At 34.8% G+C, this 21,868-nt stretch overlaps 1 protein-coding gene across 2 annotated transcripts in view; it reads left to right on the forward strand.

Moving 5' to 3' along the window:
* The window catches only part of KREMEN1 (kringle containing transmembrane protein 1), a 98,143-nt gene extending 77,962 nt beyond the window's left edge, over positions 1 to 20,181 (forward strand). Inside the window, exons 6-9 of one of the 2 annotated variants that reach the window (XM_072415971.1) lie at positions 7,595 to 7,927; positions 12,115 to 12,273; positions 13,647 to 13,746; positions 16,537 to 20,181. In XM_072415971.1, the coding sequence (XP_072272072.1) occupies positions 7,595 to 7,927; positions 12,115 to 12,273; positions 13,647 to 13,746; positions 16,537 to 16,696 (752 nt within the window). In that variant the 3' untranslated portion in view covers positions 16,697 to 20,181. The remainder of the gene's footprint in view (positions 1 to 7,594; positions 7,928 to 12,114; positions 12,274 to 13,646; positions 13,747 to 16,536) is intronic. The other variant, XM_072415973.1, reaches the window with a different exon arrangement.
* The last annotated feature ends 1,687 nt before the right edge of the window (positions 20,182 to 21,868 follow it).

Below are 21,868 nucleotides of genomic sequence, written 5' to 3' on the forward strand. Positions count from 1 at the left end.
CCATTTCAGGTTTTCATGTTCAGCCAACATACACTACATTGGACAAAATGTTAGTTATACGACTAGCCAGCCATTCCTAAGTTTATAGTTGCATCATTTTCTACCCGTTCATCTATTCACAGTTGCTTTAAAGCAGTTGCAACACAAATGATATAAGGCTTGTCACTCCATGTCTGATTCACAAAATAGTATCTGTTCTGCTCAGAAAAGCCTTCTTTTCTTCACAAATTAATGGGACATTCTTAGTCATCTTCCTTTTATGCTCATTGTAGCGGAACTTTTAGTTCTGGTACTTACAAATTTCAAAACAACATGGCAAAGTGCAGCAATCAGGTCACATTAAATATTAACATAATAAAAGCACATTAAGCATGCACATGTTTGTTGACGTGGTCAGAGCTGACGTCACTTTATGATCAAAAGAATGCTCTCTGATCTGCCTGTGTCAAAACCCATTCTGTGAGTCATCTGCTTGTACTATTCCAGTGTTTTCTAACTTTTTTGAAGTCATGACACATTGGGATGACACTTCAGATGTCTGGAACACACAACATAATGCAGTCTAAATGAATAACACAACATGTTACGTCATATTCACAGTCATACGTCATATGGGTATTAATATTTACAAGAAATACAATAGATGGTTGTTCCAAGCAGAAATAAATGGCCTTAAAGGAACAGGAAAGATTTTTTTTTCAGTGTTAAACAAATTAAACTTTAAGTTTTATAAAAGTTTTTTTTGCCCTCCTTTTGGTGACTTGCAGGTTCAGGGCTCTAAAATTCAGTTTTTAAAAAATTCTCCAGAGAAAGGGAAACTCTTGCAATCACCTAAACATACTAGGTACAAAAAACAAAGCTCGGTCCAGATCCTCAGGATGAGTATACAAAGCGGAATTCGTTTATCAGTACAATATTTTAATGTAAAAGGTATATAATGCTCCTATAACAAATATTCTATTATCAAAATGGTTTGAGTCTATAAATTCAATTAGTAGAATTGAGTAAGAGGTCTCAGCACATTTTGCCTGTATGGCATATATGGCCATGTGCTTGTCTTTAGTTTCTTCAGGGGAGGTTACAGTTATCATGCAGTTTTTTTGTGATGTGTTCTCATCTGTAAATATTACATACAGCAGCTATTACATGTAATATAACGGAATTAAATTATTCTGTAAATATTACTCACAGCAGCTATTACACTTAATATAACAGAATTAAATTCTCCTTTTCCTTTCCCTTTAGCGGTTGTCTCCTGCTGTTATTTTATTTTTCTATTAATAATACCTATTTATACCTATTTTTTTTTTTTGTTTTATTCATTTTCTTAGGCTATTTGTAATGTTGCATATCCTTGTTCCTAACAATGATGAGGTTAAAAAATGTGTTTTTTTTCAGTTTTGTTCCTTTTTTTAAACTGCAACATTACCAAAAGTAAAGAAATATGTTTTTTATATGAATTCCCTAATTAATAAAATAATTCCTTGTTAAACGTAGTTATGGGCAAATAAGCAGGCTCACTATTTTATAAAATGACCCCTAGTGTCTATCTGCATATATCAAACCAGCACCATTCAAATACCACTAGATCATTGCATACCTAGCAACAAATAACCATTTAATGCCAATGTAAAAAAATATTTTTGTGAACTTTATTTTTTGAACATTGTTTATGTTCTTTAAGATATTGTTAAGAACAATTTAGCCACATGACACATAAAGACATATCAATGGTAATCTCTAGGAACTAGATACCCGGATAATTAAAAAGTGATTGTCAGTTGATTTTTTATTAGCAGTTATACTTACAACGTCAGCATGGTTGTCAGCTAGAAGAAGCTTGATATCAATCAAGAATGAGCAAGTGTTCCCTGTGTTTTGTCTGATGTGGTATTTAAGACTTTCAGAGAATCAATACTTTAGTTAGCACATTTTACATCCGAGTTATTTCATTCTCCGCCTGTCATTGAGATTAACATTACTGGACTCCTAACTTGTGTGTGGTGTTCATTTTAATACGAGAGATCACAGGATCAACTTTGCAATGTCTGTCTTGCATGCAAAATTGAAAAAGACCAGAACCTCTTGGAGTAGATCTAACAATAGATATCTCACCAGCCTGGCATCTAGACCAACAGCTGCCGACAAGAGATCTCAAACATTTCCAAGCTGTCGTCATTTCATACCTCTGATTTCTAGAAGAAAGAATAGCTGTGAACAATATGTTGCAGATGAAGGCTTCCAGAGAGAGGTCACAGTAACAGGTTGACAGAGTTGGAGTACCCTACTTATGTATATAGCACTGCATGAATCAGCTTCCTTTATGTTATAGCAGTAATGGTTGAAAGGGGTACAGTGTAGTCTTGATTACTCTTTTTTCTTAATAGTGATTAATTTTATAAAAGTCACAAAGTCTTACACAGAAAGATAAAAAAAACTTGTGCAAGTAAATGTGCACAACATGCATGGAATATATCAGTGTTCAAAACAAAACTTTTTTTTAAGCTGGGTGGTAAGAAATTGTAGGCGGGTGGCAGCCTCTGTATTGTGGCCCAACTCTTCAGTAACCACCTAAAAACACTTTGGTGATCACCGAAAAGTGCCGGGTGGTGCACCCAGGTAAAAGGGGCTGGTAAGAACACTGACCAAGATCTTTCCTTTTTTCCCCTTACATATTCACCTGCTATCTTCCATTTTCTTTGTCCATAGCATGTTTTTTCTCTTAAAAAAAACTGTCTAAAACCACAGGTTGGTAACCTTTTTTTTTCTCTGGTTTAGGTGACACAGCTTGGTCATTTTCCTTCCCCATCTTGTTGAATGGACAAGAAAGGATATCACTCGGCTCACATTTTTCATTCTTTTCCAGTCCCCAAGCTCCTAGTTATACCCCAGCCAATAATTTTTACAATTAAGCCAGGGTTCAACTATAAAAGCTGATCCCTGCAATAATGTAAATCTTACATGCAGTGCATGTAAATGCCATATTTACATGGGTAGAATGCCATGCCTTACTCCCCTTGGGTCATCAGGGTTTTTACTTTCAATCGGGACTATTGATCTATCTATCAATCAGGTTTTATTATTAGCAAGATACCTGTAAGAGCACGACATAATATATAATATTTCACAAAAGATCACTATAAGTGTTTACCTTTAAATGATGGTTATAGCATTGAACACACATTTATTTTCCTATATAATTTACTTCTGTTGGGTGTGAGAAACAGTAATGCATAATATGAAGATACACTTTTTGACTTACTAAAAACAAGACAACTGTAATGAAAGTTTGGTTTTAGAATATTAGTTAAGCCTATATAATTAGAAAGATGTGTATATATAGAAGGCTGCAGATTTATATTACATATCCAAGAATATTCAAAGGCGAGTGGTTGTGCTAAGTGGATGTTTACCACTTAGTGGTGGTGGAAGCTTAGAACTGTACAAGTGTCTGGGCATCCGGTGTCCTTTTTGCCTAGCAAATGATTGTGCGAATGGCTCATCTAAACATTTGTGATGTTGAAAGGTTGAGGAGAACCTTGATGTGACATTTGCATAACTGAAATGATTGACTTTATGTTTTTAATATTGCAGTATAAATATAAAGTATCATGCTGTAAGTCTGCCAAGAATTGCGGGAGCAATTACAAAAATCTTATTATGTGCAGACAAACTTCCTAAAAATGCCAAGAATGCATTGAAGAGACTGACACTTGAAAATACATCCATCCTTGCAGATTAGAAACAAAAACTCAAGCTTAAAACTCAGAAATTAGCAGTAATAAATCCTATTGAAGCCTAGTATGATATCAACTTCAATTAACATATTATTTGTGTATCATTTTTTTAATACTAAAAAGCACCTCACACAAGATTGTTTCTAAGTGGTTTATTTATAAAGCAGTGAATCTGACATTCACACCAACATTCTATGTTGTCAACAGTCTATGTGTTTTAATGGCAGTCATTGATTCTCCACCAGGGATTCTTTTTTTTTTTTTAGTGAATGTCAGATTCAACTGCTTTATATATAGACCCCAAAGTGTACAAACATTATGCATATATGTGGGCTTAACCAATAGGACAGCTGAAAAGTTACAATATGTTGTAAATGCAGTAACCAAGACCAGCCAATCAATGTTAGTTTACTGTAATGAGATTAAGAAAAAATATTTTCTCTGGGGGGATTACAGCATGTGGCCCCTAATCTTTGTTTATAATTTATTATAATTTAGTATAATTGACTTTAAGGCTTCTATGATAAGAACTGCTATAAGAACTAGGGACATATTTATAAAGCAGTGAATGTGACATTTACCAAACAAACATCTACTGTAGATGAATCCATTATTGCCATTTAAACCAGGAAGATACACCTGCAGTGACTGTTTGGTGAATGCCACCTGTACTGCTTTATAAATATCTGTTTTTAGGCTGTGCTAGTAATAGATTTAGAAAATCATCCTATACTGGGCATGCTCTCATCTCAGACACTATCTAAGACTGCACACTGCCAAATTGTAATGCTACTGGTTTAGTACATAATTATACTTTTTGTTGCATTGTATTTTATGCTATTTGAAAAAACTACTAGTGAACAACCGAAGGGAGCAATTGCCTAGGTCTCTTTTATTTGTCAAATCCCATCAATACAACAGCAGGAATGCACCAGGTCAGGTGAAAATTTTGTTTGGCAAAAGGACCAAAATCACTGATGAGGAAACACAGCTGAAATCTCGTTTACGCCACTACGCCCACCACTACTCCGCATTAGACAACAATCTTCTGTTCTGGTTCCATGCCCCAGTCTTCAAGGCTCCGAACCAAGGTCTAAATTCAGAGCCACATACTTGACTTCCCGCAAATCCAAGTCATGTATGACCACAACTGTGTCCTTCTTCTCAAATGTTCTTTCTCAGTCTGACCTCTAAGTACACAATGGTCTGCCTACTCACTGCTAACAAGACTGAACCACATTGTTCCCACAGGCCGTCCTTTCACAGGCTTCAAGCTAGAGCCAGTAAATGTTTACTAGAAATCAGCCTTTATCTGCACCACAATCGAATGTGGCTGCTGGACACTGTGACTAACCAAAGATTTTATGACTAAACAAGTGCTGACCTCTTTCTATTGTCCTTGTGAAAACTTATTAAAAAAAATAGTTTGAACGGGTAGAATGATAAATGAAATGTGGTCATTTTTTTATGCTATGGTTCCTAAATCATCTCCAGCTAGAGTTGGTATAATTTATATTGTTCAGGCTTCATCTATTTTATACATCAGCAGTGACATGGCTTTCTGTTACTGATATAGCTATAATAAACTGTTTACCGTTTATAAAAAATACTTTTTGTGACTCTATCAGTAACATTTTCTATTAGTTTTAGGCAAAAAACACTGAAGCTTTGTATACACACTTAGATGATTGTCACCTGAGACAAACGGTTGTGCTCCTTTTGGGCAAAAATCTACCTTGTGTATAGCATCCCCCCAACTCTATTCACAAATACACCCTGTATGGCTATCTGACGCACCAAAATTCGGTGAATTGAAAAAATCTTGATTACCTTCACTATGCTTTGTACTAAAACATAATTTTATTGTCAACATAAACATCTCCAGTGTTATGACAAGTTACTGCTAAAGCAGTAGGCCTAAAGCCTATTGGTTTAAGGTTTATCCTTTTACTCCCCTTCTCTGAGATGTCACAAGAAGTTAACTCTTTCCAAAGCATTTTGTATTTCCTCTTTCTGTCCCAGTTTCTCCGGGACTAATAGAAAAGGGTGAAATTCCCCAGAGAAGCAGAACACAGCAGAACTGTCAAGGATTTTACCACTTCTTAACTCTATCCTTAACAAAGTACTGGCTTGACATAAACTTTAACTGCCCCAAATGTTTTTATTGATCTAAATAGTTCCAAATGTTTTAACCGGCCATTATAAAACACTGGTACAAAAGTAATCTATAGCATTTAGTATAAATTAAATGCAACTGATATATGGTTTAAGTAATAGGGTATATAGTGTGAATTTTCTAATTATTTGGCCCCTCTTTGCTACCCCAGCAATTGCAGTGATATATTACTACAAGTAATACACCACTGAAATAAGAAAGAGAAAAGATCTGTCCTCAGAAATGTCAACTTTTTACATTATTTTAGTTTGAGATTTGTATAGAAACATCTTGGTTTGTGGTCAAACCAGACCTCCCATGAAGTTTGTTTCTTGTTCTTAAAAAATATTTATAACAATGGACATATTCCAAGAGCCGGACATGGCATTTACTGCTCATTTGTAGTTTCAAGTAAACCTGTCATGACAAAACTATGACAACTACCATTGCTGTTTTTTTCTAGTTGCTAGTTTTTTTACCATTGCTAGTTTCCAATCTTGGCTGCCTGCAAGCGCATACACCAATAGTTCCCTAAGGAGTGAAGTTGTAGGATAGGCATCACAGGAAGCTAGAAATGTTTAAAGAAGTCAGTAATGAAAGCTGTCATGTTTCTTCATTACCTGTTTTTTTCATTGCATGTTTGTATTACCTTTTCAAATTTCTGCTGTGACAACTTGACTGTATGTGTTTACTGACTCTATTGAGTTGTCCATCTACCATGGTTCTCCAGCAGAAGTACAAGGTTCATTTTAATTATGTTTAGCTTATTATTATTATTATTATTATTATAACTTCTAAATGTTTTCTAAGCAGTCCACCATCTCCCTCCAGTGACAGTCCTCTTCCACACTGAATGTCACCCAAAAATACTGAAATGCTAATAACTATTACTTAGAATCTGTTTTCCATGTTAATATTACAAAAACTTTGCAGGAATGTATACTGAGTGCAGTGGAGAAAAACTTCCATGATGGAAACATTGAGATAGCTATTTTTGGAGCTCTGTTTCAGGCACTCTGACTTAATCGTAATTCATTGGAAGGCATCTGCTTCTCCTATTTGCTTAGATAAATGTATACCCCATATTGAAAAAGAACATTTAGGTACACCATAGGTCTTCTTCACATTGCAAAAAAAAAAAAAACTTTGGGGACGTTGGCTATTAATCCCTACTGTCAAAATATACTGTCTTTTAATCATTTTTGATCAGATTTTTAACCAATTGTTCCTCTATCTCCTGATTAGTCTATATTCTACCATAATATTCTTTCCCTAAAATATTATTTTTCTTACAAGTTTTTCTATGTTTGGATAATTTACTTACTATATGTAAATGTCATCTGAAAAAAAAAATGTATGCAGACATTATTTGGAATTCAACTTTCTTTTTGGAATCCAAATAAATAGTCACATGTGTGATTGTATAGACTTGTTTATTACAGTCAATAAAAGTATTACAAATTTACAAATTTCCCATTATATATTATCTGTAGTTTTTAAGCCCAACCTAAACCAAACTCTAACTGCTAAGCACTGTATAATACATAGGGGCTACAGATAACAAACCTGCAATGGAACAGGAGGAAAAGTGGTTTACCACCTTTGTGTATCTTTGTTTATTTTGTGGTTTCATTGTATTTTCCTGATTGAATAAATTAAATTATGTGTAAAATAACCAATGTTTTTTTTTTTCTTTCAATAGCTTTGATTGGAGCCTGTGGTGGAAATTACACCAAGGATGCTGCTGTTATCTACTCTCCAGATTTTCCAGACTCATATGGATCAGGAAAAGCCTGTTACTGGACTATTCAAGTGCCAGGAGCTTCATTGATACGATTTAACTTCACCTTCTTTGACATAAAAGACTCCAGAGATATGGTGGAGCTTTTGGATGGTTACACAAAGCAAGTTTTGGTGCGCTTTGATGGCAGGAACCATCCTATACACAGTTTTAACATATCATTAGACTTTGTTATCTTGTATTTCTTCTCGGATCGAGTTAATCAGGCCCAGGGATTTGCACTTGTATACCAAGGTAAGCTATTATTTTATTGTATTTGAACACTTTGGACTTCTGATATATATATATATAGTCACCATGTATACCAGGGCACTTATTGAACACATATATCAAAATGCTTTGAATGGTATTGAAAAAGGAGCTCATAAGGAAGGATCATTGTTGGGGTTTATCAATGATTTATATATGAACAGTGAAGATGTAAGTGAGATCTATAACTATGGATGAACACCAATCATCCATAGAATACATGTAACACAGTATTACAGCAATTTGTTACCTACAGTATATTTACTGTAATTTTGCTTTTCCAGTTTCCCTGAGAAACGAAACGTTAACAGCAAAGATTTCTGTTCCTTGACTAGTTAAAAGCACTGTTTGTGCCTATAGAAATGCTAGGTCCCAATATGTCTGCCCATGGTTTATTTAGCACCTGTAGTCTTCTACAGAGCTGCAATGGTCTACAACCTGTACACTACAGTCTCTTCCCCCAGGTGATCTGTTCTGCAGTTATATATTACTGCAGTCAACATATTACGCAGCCCTGTACTCTTTATTACAGGGCCATTAGTCCAATAGCCCTGTATTGCAAATAAGGATGCCAAGAGTCCCTAACAACCCCAAGTATCAGATTAAGAAGGAGTGTGCTGGTTGCATGGGTGTAATGGGTAGGGTAAGTAAAGGTCTCCCATAGACTTAAATGAGCATCAGAACTTTAGGATGTGAAGCTCAGCTTTAATTACTTTATTGGCCTACAAACTACACAACATGTATTGGAGCTTTAATATATTATGCAGAATTATTAGAGCTCCTAACAAACTTTCTCTGAAAGGTACAGCAATCGGCACATCAATTGCTATTAGCAGGTAACTCCAATTAAACACTGAAAATTTTTCTAATTGGCAACCTGCAATTGGGGGAATCATTAATGTACAAGAGTACTTATAAACTTTCCCTAGTGGCAGTTTTGAAAAATTATAATATTTTGAATATTCAGTTATAGCTTTCTATACACAAAGACTTGCTGGTGTTTATAATTATTTTCTGCATTATCCAAAGTGATGTAGTACCTTCCCCTCGATGTGTTCTTAATTCAGTCTGCTGATATTCACACTCTTTCATAGCCATTTAAGAAGTTAATTGGAAAAATCCTGTAGTGAAGTGCACTCCACTCTAAGTTTGAGATTACCTTTGCAGAAAGATGACACTCTCTAATTGCATAAATTAGGCCAATCACAAGTTATAAATGTCCAAAAGCCATCTGCTCCAAGGGCTTCTCGTTTAGCTGATGATAACATGTAGCTTTTCTCTTTAAATAAAAAATGCACAACGACAATAAATTACAACAATTTAGGGCACATATTAGGCTCTTTATCAGGCATGATAAAAGCACCTATTATGTCAAAACACCCTTAAGAATTGTCAACCTCCTAATAAAGGGGGTCTGAATGCAGCATCCAGGAGCCAATCGCTATTAAGTAATGGACCCGATGGAGTGCACTCATAACAGCGTATTGGTCAATTTTAGAAATTTACAATAAACCCATCCATGGAAGATGAGTGAAATTGATGACAGAATTAAAAGGGGAAACACATTTCAAAATTGACACACCCCCTCCATAGTAAAGCTCATGGTGCCCATTTATCTCTTCATACCAGTTCTTTATCAAGTTCACTTCCAACATTCCTTACCCTGATGGGAGGGTCCAGTTATGTTATTTAGGGTGTCATGTATGTACCTGGAATCTCTACGGAATGACCATGGAATTTCCCGATAGATGATTTTATACTTTAATCATACTGTTGTCCATACATGTTTTGAACAACTTAGTGCAGACAGCTTTTAGAGAGATATAACTTTAAGATCTGCATTCTGATATCACATTGTATTAAGTCAAGATAGAACATCACCAGGCACAATCTACTTTACCTAATCTACTCTGCATGTTTTATAGTATTTCCTTGAAGGATTTAAAAATTAGTCACCCCTCTAGTATACACTTATTTGTCTGTTCTCTTCCTTCATATTTAAATCAACGTTTTTCAACTTGAACCTGTGAATATTGTTTTAATGGGCTTGGAGTATTTATATTTATATGATATAATGCAATTATTAAGAAATGGTATTTGGTATGAGCAAAAGCATTTTATTTGACATTTGCTAGATTCATCTTTTTGCTTGTGCTTAGTCAATGTAGGCTAGAAGAATTTATGAGGGTACATGCAGTATACACATAGGTTTGAAGGCTTGTTGCTCCTGAATAGACACCCATCATGCACACAGTTTGTCATGTATGTTTTAACAGCTGTTCAAACTTGAACTACACAGGCCTCCAAAGATGTAAAACAAGTCTGGTCTTTCACAACTACAGAATGTGTATTTAAACTAGAAAGTCTTCTCTTATGGGAGGATTTCTATAGCTTTCAAGGTGTAAAGTTTCGCTTTTCTTTGGGATACTTGCTTATTGAAAGATCAATTCTTTAATGTGTGCAAAGTAGAAGGGACAGGCAGCTTCAGAGGGCATTATTGTCTTGTATCTGGGGGTTGTATTAAAGAATAGTGCAAGAAGATTTCAAAGAACTGCAGCATTCCAGGTAACAAGTCAAACATAAATATCACTTTTATGTCCCACCTGGTGGCTCTGATACAGGTTGGTTACCAGGGTTTTCATGTTCTACTACCAGAAAATGCTTCAAGCCAGTATGAGAAAATCACACAATGTTCAACCCCATCAAGACTTTTGATGGGCATCTGGTATTCTGCCTTTGACAATGTATATTTTATAGTAACCTGTTCACAGCTTAGAGACCATAGAATGTTTTATATAATGAAATCAAAGTTTTTTCGTTGACCCATACTTTGTACCCCAGCGGAAAATATAAAACATATTCATACTAATTCTTCAGTATGAAAGGGGCCATAATCAACCCCTTACCGCTGCTACCTACCATACAAGGTATTGTTCTTTATATAATGACTGTTGACACCATGCCTGAGGGCAGTCTCTTTGTTGAGAAGAACTTCTCCTGAGAGGACCCTGTTTCTGCACATTCCACAGGAAGTGTCTAAGTCATGCAGTACACGTAGAAAGATAGACATGTCCTGGATAGTCTCGTACAAAGTTTACTTTCCCCTAGGATTATGTTTTTTATTACTTAATACCTCTCTTTTTTTGCATAGATCAGCCATATCCACCACCTGGCTATTTGAGCTACAATTTAGGGTTGCTTTGTCCCAGGAACAGACTGCTTGATCTGCAGAGCTGTGGCAACAGGTGGTGGCCTCATACGTACAGTAGTAAAGGCCTGCTATTTGCCAAATTGTTTAAATATTTGCCCAAAAGTGGCGAGATTTAATTTGAATGTTTTTCCTTATTTTTGGGTGTTGATCTGTAACTTTGTAAACAATAAACCTTTAGCTGTTTTTTATACATTGCTAAAGACTGCTATATTTGTAATGTATGCTAGAGACTGATCACGGGAGCCAAAAGCACTGCATCTATTATTCCTAGCTTGCAAGAGCTCATTATATACAGTAAAGGTCCATAGCTGTGATATATCTGGATAAATGAAGAGGGCACTTTGGAGTAATAGGAAGTCATGGCCATGCAAAATGTGTATACTGTCTGGCATGTACACTAGGTAGGACATTCAGTGTATTTCAGAGACGTGGAAAGTGCCACTCAATTTTCAAAAATAGGCAGCTGTCCTGCTGAAAGTAAAACATTTAGTAGGAATTTACTATATTATTATCTAGTGTTTTTCAGTGTGTAGTCTTTGGGTAAAATTTGTCACATAACTGTAAAAAAATATTTTTATCCACGTTCAGACTGTTTTATTCCTGCCTAAAAATAGTGTTTTATATGTAAATGATCAACAAGGATATATATATATATATATATATATAAATACACAAATAATAATAAATAGTATGTTCCCTTAAATACCCATTCAGTATAAACATACAGCTAATCTTTTCCTGCCTTCCCACTTTTTGGTTAGTGAGTTGTTGTTTTTTTCTTTTAAGTCTAGTGTGTGATAAACTCTGGCTAGGCAATATAGGCTGCTAACAACTTCAAGGTGTGGTGTACATGTGCAAGCAGTTTACAATGGGCCAGACAGAACCATGGCATATCTCTTGCTTCTAATGTGCATTATTCTTTCACTCTGCATTTTCTCATTTCTCTTTTTTATTCGTACAGCATTCAAAGAGAGAACTGTGGAGAAACCTCAGATATCCAACCAGACACAGACAGAGCTGATAACTCAGACAGCCAACCTCAGTATCAATGCAGCTCGGTCTTCAAAGATCCTTTATGTCATAACAACCAGTCCAAGCCAGCCAACTGGTCAAGTGCCAGGTAAGACATTTCCAGTCCTCTGATTCTACTTATTTGTCCTAGACGAGAAAGAGCTGTGGAATGAGTTATCGGTTGCAAAACACTCTGTTTGTTTTATAATATATGTACTGTACTGTGAATTCCCTTTGTATTTAATAAGCTTTTATTAAAAAGTAAGCTTGTCATATGTTAACTTTTTCTGATGCCTGCAACATTAATTAAAAATGTATGCTAGAAAGTGTTATTGAAGTCCATCTCCGGGCCAAAATTAATTCCCCCTTTCCACACTACCTCCTACCCCTCTCCCGCCCCTCCAGTGTTTTTTTTTGTTTGTTTTTTTAAAAAATGTATTTTTTATATTTTAAAATCTTTTATACTTTTATATTCTCCTAAATTCCATATCCATGTTCCCAATTAGCTCTGGTATTGGATGTAGGGGGTAAATTAAATTGTAGATGTGCCTGCATTTGCCAGCCCCATTTTGTGGAAATCATCCTCCTGATCTGCATTGTGCTTGTGTATGGGGGGCAGCAGAGGAAGTCTGAAATTCTGCTTTAGGTTGTCAGTATACCAAAACACAGTTTTGATCCATATGACCCTCTTTTAAAGTCTCTGTGTTTTACAGACAAAGATACACATTCTCGTCTGTTACACCAGCAACTGGTATGGTGTTGCTATATTGCTACACTAATGCAATGGCTGTCTATAAATTATACTGGAGTTATACTGAAAGTTAAGACATATTTTTCATCTGTAACATCCTTTATCTATGGGGTTTATTTACTAAAGTTTAGTCTGTTCACTTATCAAAGTGAATGACCACTCTGCTAGGAATTATTTACTTAGTTTAGTAAACAAAAAGAATGCCCAGTCATTTGCAATATAAATTGTTTTTTGCTTCTACATGAACAGTGCTTCAAATCTTTTACTAAGTGAATTATTCCTTGCAAAATTATTATTCATTTTGATAAGTGAGAGGCAAAAACTCCTTTGTTAAATCAACCCCAAATGTGTCCTACTGTTTACATTGTTGCTATGTAGCCTACATTCTTCTCAATCATCCACTACATTTTGTTTAGCTAACTCTAATAGTAATAATTCTTTCCATCTTTTCCATGGGGATGGTATCCTGCTATTTCATTTTGGGTGCCTTTTTCTATAAGATGTACAAGAAAAATACATACAAATAATTCTATTCTGGTCAACCTTAAAAAGGTTTAAAAGCAACACTGATATGCACATAATACACACATGCACATAATTACCACTCTCAGTTCACCTTACTCTAACCAATCGTTATTTACCATAATTATGATATCTGTTATGAGTTACAGTGCTTACTTGTATTCTAGTGTCTTGACTACCTCTTGATACTGATGTACACTGAATTTCAGCTTCTTTCCCTATAGGTTGGACAGTTTATGCACTTACAGCTCTTCTTATTCTGACTATCATTGCTATTTTGGTAAAAGCGCTTCTTCACCTAAATATGAAGTAAGTACTTTATTATTATGATCATGTATCTATTTCCCTTAGGCAAGCTTCTTCTTACAAAGTACGTAGTATTTCATTGCTAGAATATGGAATATATGTTTTTTGGAACTGCAGAGACTATTTGAGTATTGACAGGCTTTGTGGCATGTTTAGAATGATGAATGAGTAAGGCATAGTGTAGCAATATCCTGAAACCTCACTCATAGATCCTTCCATCTACCCCTAGTGAAAGGTAATGCTTTCATAAGAAGAGGCACTTTGTTGTATATATGATACAAGTAAGACATTCTATGTATTGCACATGTCTTTCAACCATTCCCTTTATGCTCTATTACAACTCATGTTTTCCAAATGCCAAATGATACACTGGATGTGGCAACTGAGTCCTTGTTGGATAGTTGTTTTGTACACAGAGCTTCTATAGCACAGGGATTAAATACCTAGGAAATAAGCATAGTGCCTGTTTTTTTTTATTTATGTAAGGCAATTTAATTTATAAGAATGAGTTTCAGGATTAAGAAAACAAAAATCTTGAGATTTGGTGTTCTGTTGAATGAGATAACTGGCCAAGGGTCTAAATACTTTCTGTAAGGAACTAATATTAAACTGATTTAATCTATATATACAAATATTTTATGTTTTATTGTTTGTATTGCTTTATAAAATTTAAAAAAATTGAGAATATTAATGAAGAAAGCAACTCTCCTGCATTCATTATCCATAGCCCCAGCCTAGGTCCCTAACCTACTTCCAGGAAAACACAGCTGCACCAATTCAGCTGCTCCAAATCATGTCACATTTACTCTTTTTGTCTTTTTGTCTTTCGTGGGTAAAATAAATATATATACCTCTTTGTAAGGAGGGGCAATAAAAAATATATATAAATATTTAACTAACACTGAGGGTAAACACAGTGGCGGTACAGAATTTATAATATTCTTAGTTTTTAATTTTGTATATGTATGGAAAATTAAAATGGTATATGGTTACACATATGTTGTAAACCTAACAATTTAAAATGAAGATATTTTTTGTCTATGCAAGGTAAAGAAGCAGGTTCACATTAAAGCTGGCTTTCACTACCTGATTGCTCCGTTTTCACCAAAAGTGATTAGAGGAAGCTCTCTGTAATTTCTATTCTTATCCTAGTTCAAAAAAGAACAATCTCCCCACCTTTATGTGGTATGGCTAATGCCTGAGCAGACAATTGACAAACACTTGCAATATCAAATGGGAAAGAAGGGAAATCAGAGAGATGCTTCCCTCCCAAATAAGTGTGATAAGGGAACTAAAAGATGATAGGTTAGTATAGGTTGTGAATTGGGACAGAATTGCAAAGAACATTTTGCTTTTACTTGCATTGGAAAATCGCAGTTGCCCTTTAAATGCCCATCCCAAACATGCATTGTATTTTTCCTACATTATGCTTCTCTACAGCCCAGGAGCCCCTCAGCATGACAGAGTTCACCTTGTGGCACTTCTAGCCTTTATGTTTCTGGGGGTCTGTGGTTAGTAAATACATTCAACTTGCCCTAGCATCTGCCCATGGCACTCAATCAAGGCTGCATTCATCATCCTTCCAGTAAGATCCCATGATATGCTGAGTACCCCAAACCTCATTAGAAGACGCCCCTGCACTCTGTTGAATGGTCTTCTCATAGGTATTGTTCAAGACCTCACTAGCAAAGATAGTAACCTAACCCACTGCACACTAAATGCCATCGTAAGCTTAGGGAGAGAACATTTACCAACATTTTTTTCAGCCACAGGCTTCTTCTCTTATTCTATTCCAGCATTTTGTCATAGGGAGAGGATAGGCACGAATAGGCTGACCTTGCTTTGTACTTCAAGGCCCAGTTTAGAGTGTATGTAAATATGTTGTTGCACAGGTGCCATGTCAAAAAGATTAATCCTTTGTTTTCTATATGTATGCCCTGCTTTCAGTTAATTTATAATAAGAAAGTTATATTCACAGATACATCTGTCCCTAGAGTGACAACGCTTACTCAGTTAAGCTGAGCGTAAATACAAGCAGCTGCGCCAATACATATGGCAAGTTCCACTATAGTCACTGCAGTAAAACTGTGAAGTTCAGCTGCTGCTGGAAAGTATACACATGCATATGAAACTCATACTTAAGCTATGTACACATATAAGATAACCCAAACAAAAATCTATAATAAAAATTGTCTATCACAAACAAAAATCATGTGTGTCCACCATTGGATCACTAAATCACCAAGAAGAGAAGACCACGGTTATCCTCTCCTCTCCATAGAAACAAACAGAGCTGTGTATACAACTCTTATTTGTTCTACTGTCACTTGAATTGACCAAGATAGACAGTAACTTTCTGTTTCTGAAAATGATCTAAAGGATGTGCAGAGAGATGAAAAATAATCACAGTGCTCTTAAAGACAAATGTTACAGTTTACTAAAGACGTTTAGATTGTTCAAATTAAGATTCACAAAGATAACAAAATGGAATTAAGATAAGTGAACTATTCCTTGCAAAGTGACACAACTTGAACAATCTTCTACATACAATTACAATCTTAATCTATTTCCTTGTGAATGTTATGTTTTGCTTTAAAATGTTTAATTTAAAAAAATACAAAGCTATTTTACTATTCTATTGTTATGCCATACAAGTAAAAAAAATATTAAAAGACTTACACAATATTGTAATTTATGAGATATGACTGTTGATACACACTCAGTAAGCACAGACCAGCTAACTTGTATTGTACACCCAAAGGGATTAATTCTTTATTTGGCTTCCTCTTCAAGGTCTCAGAGACTGGCATCACCCACCACTCTGGACAGCTGCCATCGGGGATCTGCAGGAGAAATATGGAGTATATTCTACAAACCTTCCACATCCATCTACATTTTCCCAAAGAAAATTAAAGGTCCACATGATGATCGCAACCCATTAGTAGGCGAATAACTTGCACTTTACTCAAGACATTCAAGAACATTTGGAGTTTCCTGTCATCTCTGTTTAATCAATTCATATTTATGATACTCTGCTAAGGACTATAATCTATGAGGGCTTCCAGCAGAACTTTCAGATTTGACCTACAGCTGTTCAAGTCTTTATAGTCACACAACGTTTCCAGTTAGAAGATCCAATGGAAGCTTGTCATAGACCAATTCTATAGCTAATTGTTATCTATCAATTAAGGACAAACAGAGAGCAGGTGGTTCGGATGGAATGAAAAGAACCACAGCTTAATGCTGCAGGCGTTACATACAATCACCATAACTCTGCAAAGCAGGGTATCCCATTTTTAAAAAGGACATTTAATTTCATTTAAGCTCCTTATTTTTTAAATATATTTATGAACTTAAGATTTTAATATGGAGCATCGGAATATTCTGAGTTTTCTGACTGCAATTGCAGTAAAGATGGATTTTGTACTGTGTATATTTTTCCATTAAAATAACTTCTGCACACCATAAATCAAAGCTGGAACCATCCTATTATGAGCCAAACAAGAGCAGTTTCCATTTCATTCTAAGGTTTACATTGAGTGTTGCACAGAATGAATGGATGCTGTACATAAGACTGTTGCCTACAACATACAGGGTTGCATTGGATACGTGGTTTTATTTTTATTTTTTCCAAAGGCGCATGAAATGAGTATTAATTCTGATGGGGTCATTAAATAACCTTTTCTAGAAACATGCACACAAATTTGGGGTTCAGGAGTAACAAAAAAAACTTTTCGTATCATTGTCTTCCTTGCACGTATTTGCCAATTTTAATTATGTTTTAATAAATCCTATTCTTTATATTGTGCCTTGCCATTGCTTGATTGTGTGAAGCCCATGACCATCACTGTTATAATAAAGCCATCAAAGCGGACATCAGTATCTCGTTTGGCCATCTCTGGTGATAAGCCTAAGACTGTGTGTTCGAGCCTTGGTGGGATTTTTAAGATGTGAATGGCTTTATACAATCAAATATAGTCTGTGTTTTCTGTAAAGCTGATTTTATCTTATGATGCAGTGACATGATTATGAGTTATATGACTATGTATCCGGCCAGTGATTTTCATAGTATGGGATTAGAGCCAGTGTTGATTCTTAGCTAAACTCAGGATTTATACCACTTTATGGTAAGATATTCTCACTATAGTAACAGATACCATTGGCAGGCACAGCAGGAAACCAGCATTGTTTGCTACAACTTGGATCGATTTCTTTTGGATTGTACTGTAGCAATTTAGTTGACTGGTACATGTAAAACGTCTGACAGTGGAACACGGCAAAAGTTGTGATAGTTCTAAACTTGTATGCTTTTGGCAAAACTACTGCTTTATTCAATATGACCCAATTCATATGATTTCTGAACCTCAAAACTTTTCATCATCAAAAAATAACAGCAGTAGATCTGTGAATAATGTCAAGCGAGTAAAAATTCAGCAAGAAGAAACATTAGCCATGGAACCACAAATTCTTTATTACCTCAAAACAGCTGTGAGCAAAAGGCCAATAAACATAAAGAAACCTTATTTATATTTTTATTTTTACTTTAATCACTGCTTTAGACAACCTTTTCATGAGTTGAGAAGAGACATATCAACAAAGTCTTACTAACAGACGTTATTTACCCTAATTACCAAATAGGTCAGCTACTGATTGTTGGGTAACTTTAGTTCTTTGGTATTCAATGCAATTGGTTTACAAAATGGATATAGGCTATTCACTCAGCAAAGTGGGGTATTGAACATTCCCTCGAAGTGAACATGCGGTGATAAGGTAATTATTCACTCCAGTGAACTCCTTTAGTAAATCACCCCAATGATACACAAGACTCTTTATATTCTTAAAACAAATCTTTGCTAGAAATGGATTGAAAGAAAGAAAGAAAGAAAGAAAGAAAGAAAGAAAGAAAGAAAAGAAAAAAATATTGTGTCTCAATGCAAAGTTTTAAAAACAATCTTTAGTTCCACTTATGATTATCAGGGAAAGAAGCTTAAAGGCTTGAAAAAAGTACACTGTAAAGGCTTTATATATTTGCTGTTTGAAGAATGCACTAACGTTTCCTAAACCCAGGACTCACTGAATTGACACATATTCCAGATGACTATCTTGAAAAAAAAAGCAAAAAAAAAATTAAATCCATGCATGTTTTTTCAGGTTTAGTTTATATCTTTCTGATTTCAGCTATTTTCTTTTACATGTGTATTACATAACTTTATTGATTTTCCCAACAATATTATTTCCAGTATAGATACACAAAGTCCATGTTACAAATATGAGTAATGAAGATACCTACATACACAGCAGGAACATTTGCATAGCAAAACATATAACACATACAAATACATATAAACATACAAATAGTGCAGATGATGGCAGACTGCAGAACATAATGCCCTATTGTATCTAGTTTTTTTTTTTTCATCGGACGCCAAACTTTATCATTTTAGTCTTCAGATTTGAATAATCCAGCCTTTAGGACTATATTAAAGATTATTACAATTTACCAGATTTTAGGGATGTAGAAAGATTTAAAGAAATGTTTTTTTTCTGTATAAAATTGTAAAGAAATGCACTTCTTGGTGGCTAACATCAGAGAAGCAGTATTGTACTGACAAATAAGCATCTGCTGCTAGAGCTGGTAAATGATACAAGGACTGATGTGATCATCTTTGGGTAGGCCTATGGATCATTTCTGTTGAAATTCACTGTTCTGGCCAGAACACAAAAATGTCTTGGTTTTGGCTCTTGCTTTTAAAGAATCTTTTTACAAACCTGTAAACCGCTGTTTCGATATATTTTCTGAATATCCACCATGTACTTTTTTACAAGGCTGACACAAGTGAGGGTCATATATTCATTTGGATTAAATCAATACTGCAGGAAACTGTTATGATCCACCAGCACATTTTTTGATAAATTGAGCTTTAAAGGTTTGTTGAAAGTTTCTGGTTTCAATAACTTGTTGATAAAGCCTAATCAACAAGGAGAAAAATTAAAGTGTAAAGTGTTGTAACACATAACAGCCAATCAAAATCCATGTTGTACCGACCACAATGAAGAGAAATGCAGTTGCTTTGGAATTTAACACCTAAAACATCTTTTCACTATGCCTTGTTGAATATGCACATACATGTACTTTGTCAACTCTCTTTATGGTAGAGTTACACCTCCCTTTTTATGTCTTTATTTTTCATTTTTTTTCAAGTGCTTGTCATACAAACATTTAAATACATCTTTAATTTTTTTCTGAAGATTGTCATTGCAAAAAAGCTGCATAGAGTTACTTTCCATGGATGTGGGAATAGCTAAAAGCATTGTAACGTTAGATAATGTTATTTCATTGTTTAATACTATTGTTTTAAATATTTTGAGGGATGTTAAAATATTCTATATCTGTGTTATGTTATGGCAACCAAGACATAAATTTTATATAAAAAATAATAGTGGTTTATTTTGTTTTTAATAATGAGACTGTATCACCATTTAGAGTATGGATATCTAAACACTGTGGATAAACCACCTTTTCTTATATTCGCTAGGTCTTATAAAAACTTCTATAAGGGAGTGATTCAATAGTATGTCGGTTATGCTGAAACACTTCATTTATCAATAGCTAGAATTCTATCTAGTCATTCAAGTCCCGAGCCAGAAAAAAATATATGATAGCTAGTTTTTTTACAGTTTGCAGGTCTGGAGCATTCAGTTGTGTGGTAATACAATGTCAAAGAGAAAATACATCAGCAATTATCTTATAGAAGCAACTGTAGCTGCCCATAAGTGTGGGAAGGGTCTAAGGTCAATCCCAAACATTGTGATGTCCATCATTCTACAGTGAGGTCATTCACAAAGAGTTCAAAGACAGTTGCCAATCTTCACAGGAGCGGACAACCCAGAAAATTCACCATAAGTCTGAGAAAAACATTCCAAAGCTACACCTCTTCAGGCCTCAGTCAGTATATGCAATGTTAAAGTTCATGACAGTACAATAAGTATGATTTGTTTGGAAGGGTTACCAGAGAAAGGCCTCGTCACTATAAAAATACATGGCATCCACAGCATAGGTTTGCAAAGTTGCATCCTAATGAACCACACTTCAGTGCGTTCTTTTGAACAGAAAAGTGGAGATATTTGTCCATAACGCACAGCACTATGTTTGGTCAAAACCAAATATCACATTTAGGCACAAACACATCATACCAACTATAAAGTACGGTGGTGGAGAAAGATGGTTTGAGATTGTTTTACAGCCACACAAACCCCAATAAAGGTTGTAATTAAAACGATGTGAGAGACTGATAACGTCAGAAGATGATTACCTCATTTTATTGCTCATAAATGTGGTTCTGCAAGCTATTGAATCATGGAGTGCACTTAGCATTTCACACACAGCTTCTCCATTTTGGCTTCATTTGTGTTAGATAAATAATGACACTATGAAACCTGTTTAGTGGTTTACACCTGAAGATAGATTTACATAAATTTATTAAGGTTGCTGTAAGACAACTTTGTAAGTCGAAGGGAAGTTCACATTGAAAAAAGGCCATGCAGTTGATTTTACCGTCCATTTAGCCCATATAAGGTAAGGCTGCCATTCTGAAAATTTAAACACAGAATATACAGTACATGAAAGAGGTCATTAGAATACATTTGTCCATATAGTCATGCTTTATACTTTTATACACATATACATATATATATATATATATATATATACTTATATACTTTTAGTCACTACTATGCTTTAGGTACAAAAATATTGCTGTGTGTTAATATAAATGGCTGGCCTATCACAGCGAAAATTATTAATGTATTTATAATTTAAAAGTAAGTGTTTCTAGAATGAGTAGCTAAAAGGGCAGAGATTCATTCATTACATTTATTACCAGTCAAGGTCAAGAGTGTACAAAATGAAGTAGAAATGTAAAAATTATTCAGCCATAAAGTAGAAAATGCATGAAACTAAGAGCCAGAGAAAATATGTTACCTTTTCCCTAATGAAAAATGACTGCAAGAATTTCAGTAAAAAAATTCCATTTTCCTAAAGACATTTAAGATGTTCACTTAGCAAAGTAAATTTATTACTTTGTAAGGTATAATTGCAAAGTTCATTTTCAATGTATTATGAGCC

This window comes from Pyxicephalus adspersus, chromosome 6, assembly GCF_032062135.1.
Source record: "Pyxicephalus adspersus chromosome 6, UCB_Pads_2.0, whole genome shotgun sequence".
NCBI lineage: Eukaryota > Metazoa > Chordata > Amphibia > Anura > Pyxicephalidae > Pyxicephalus > Pyxicephalus adspersus.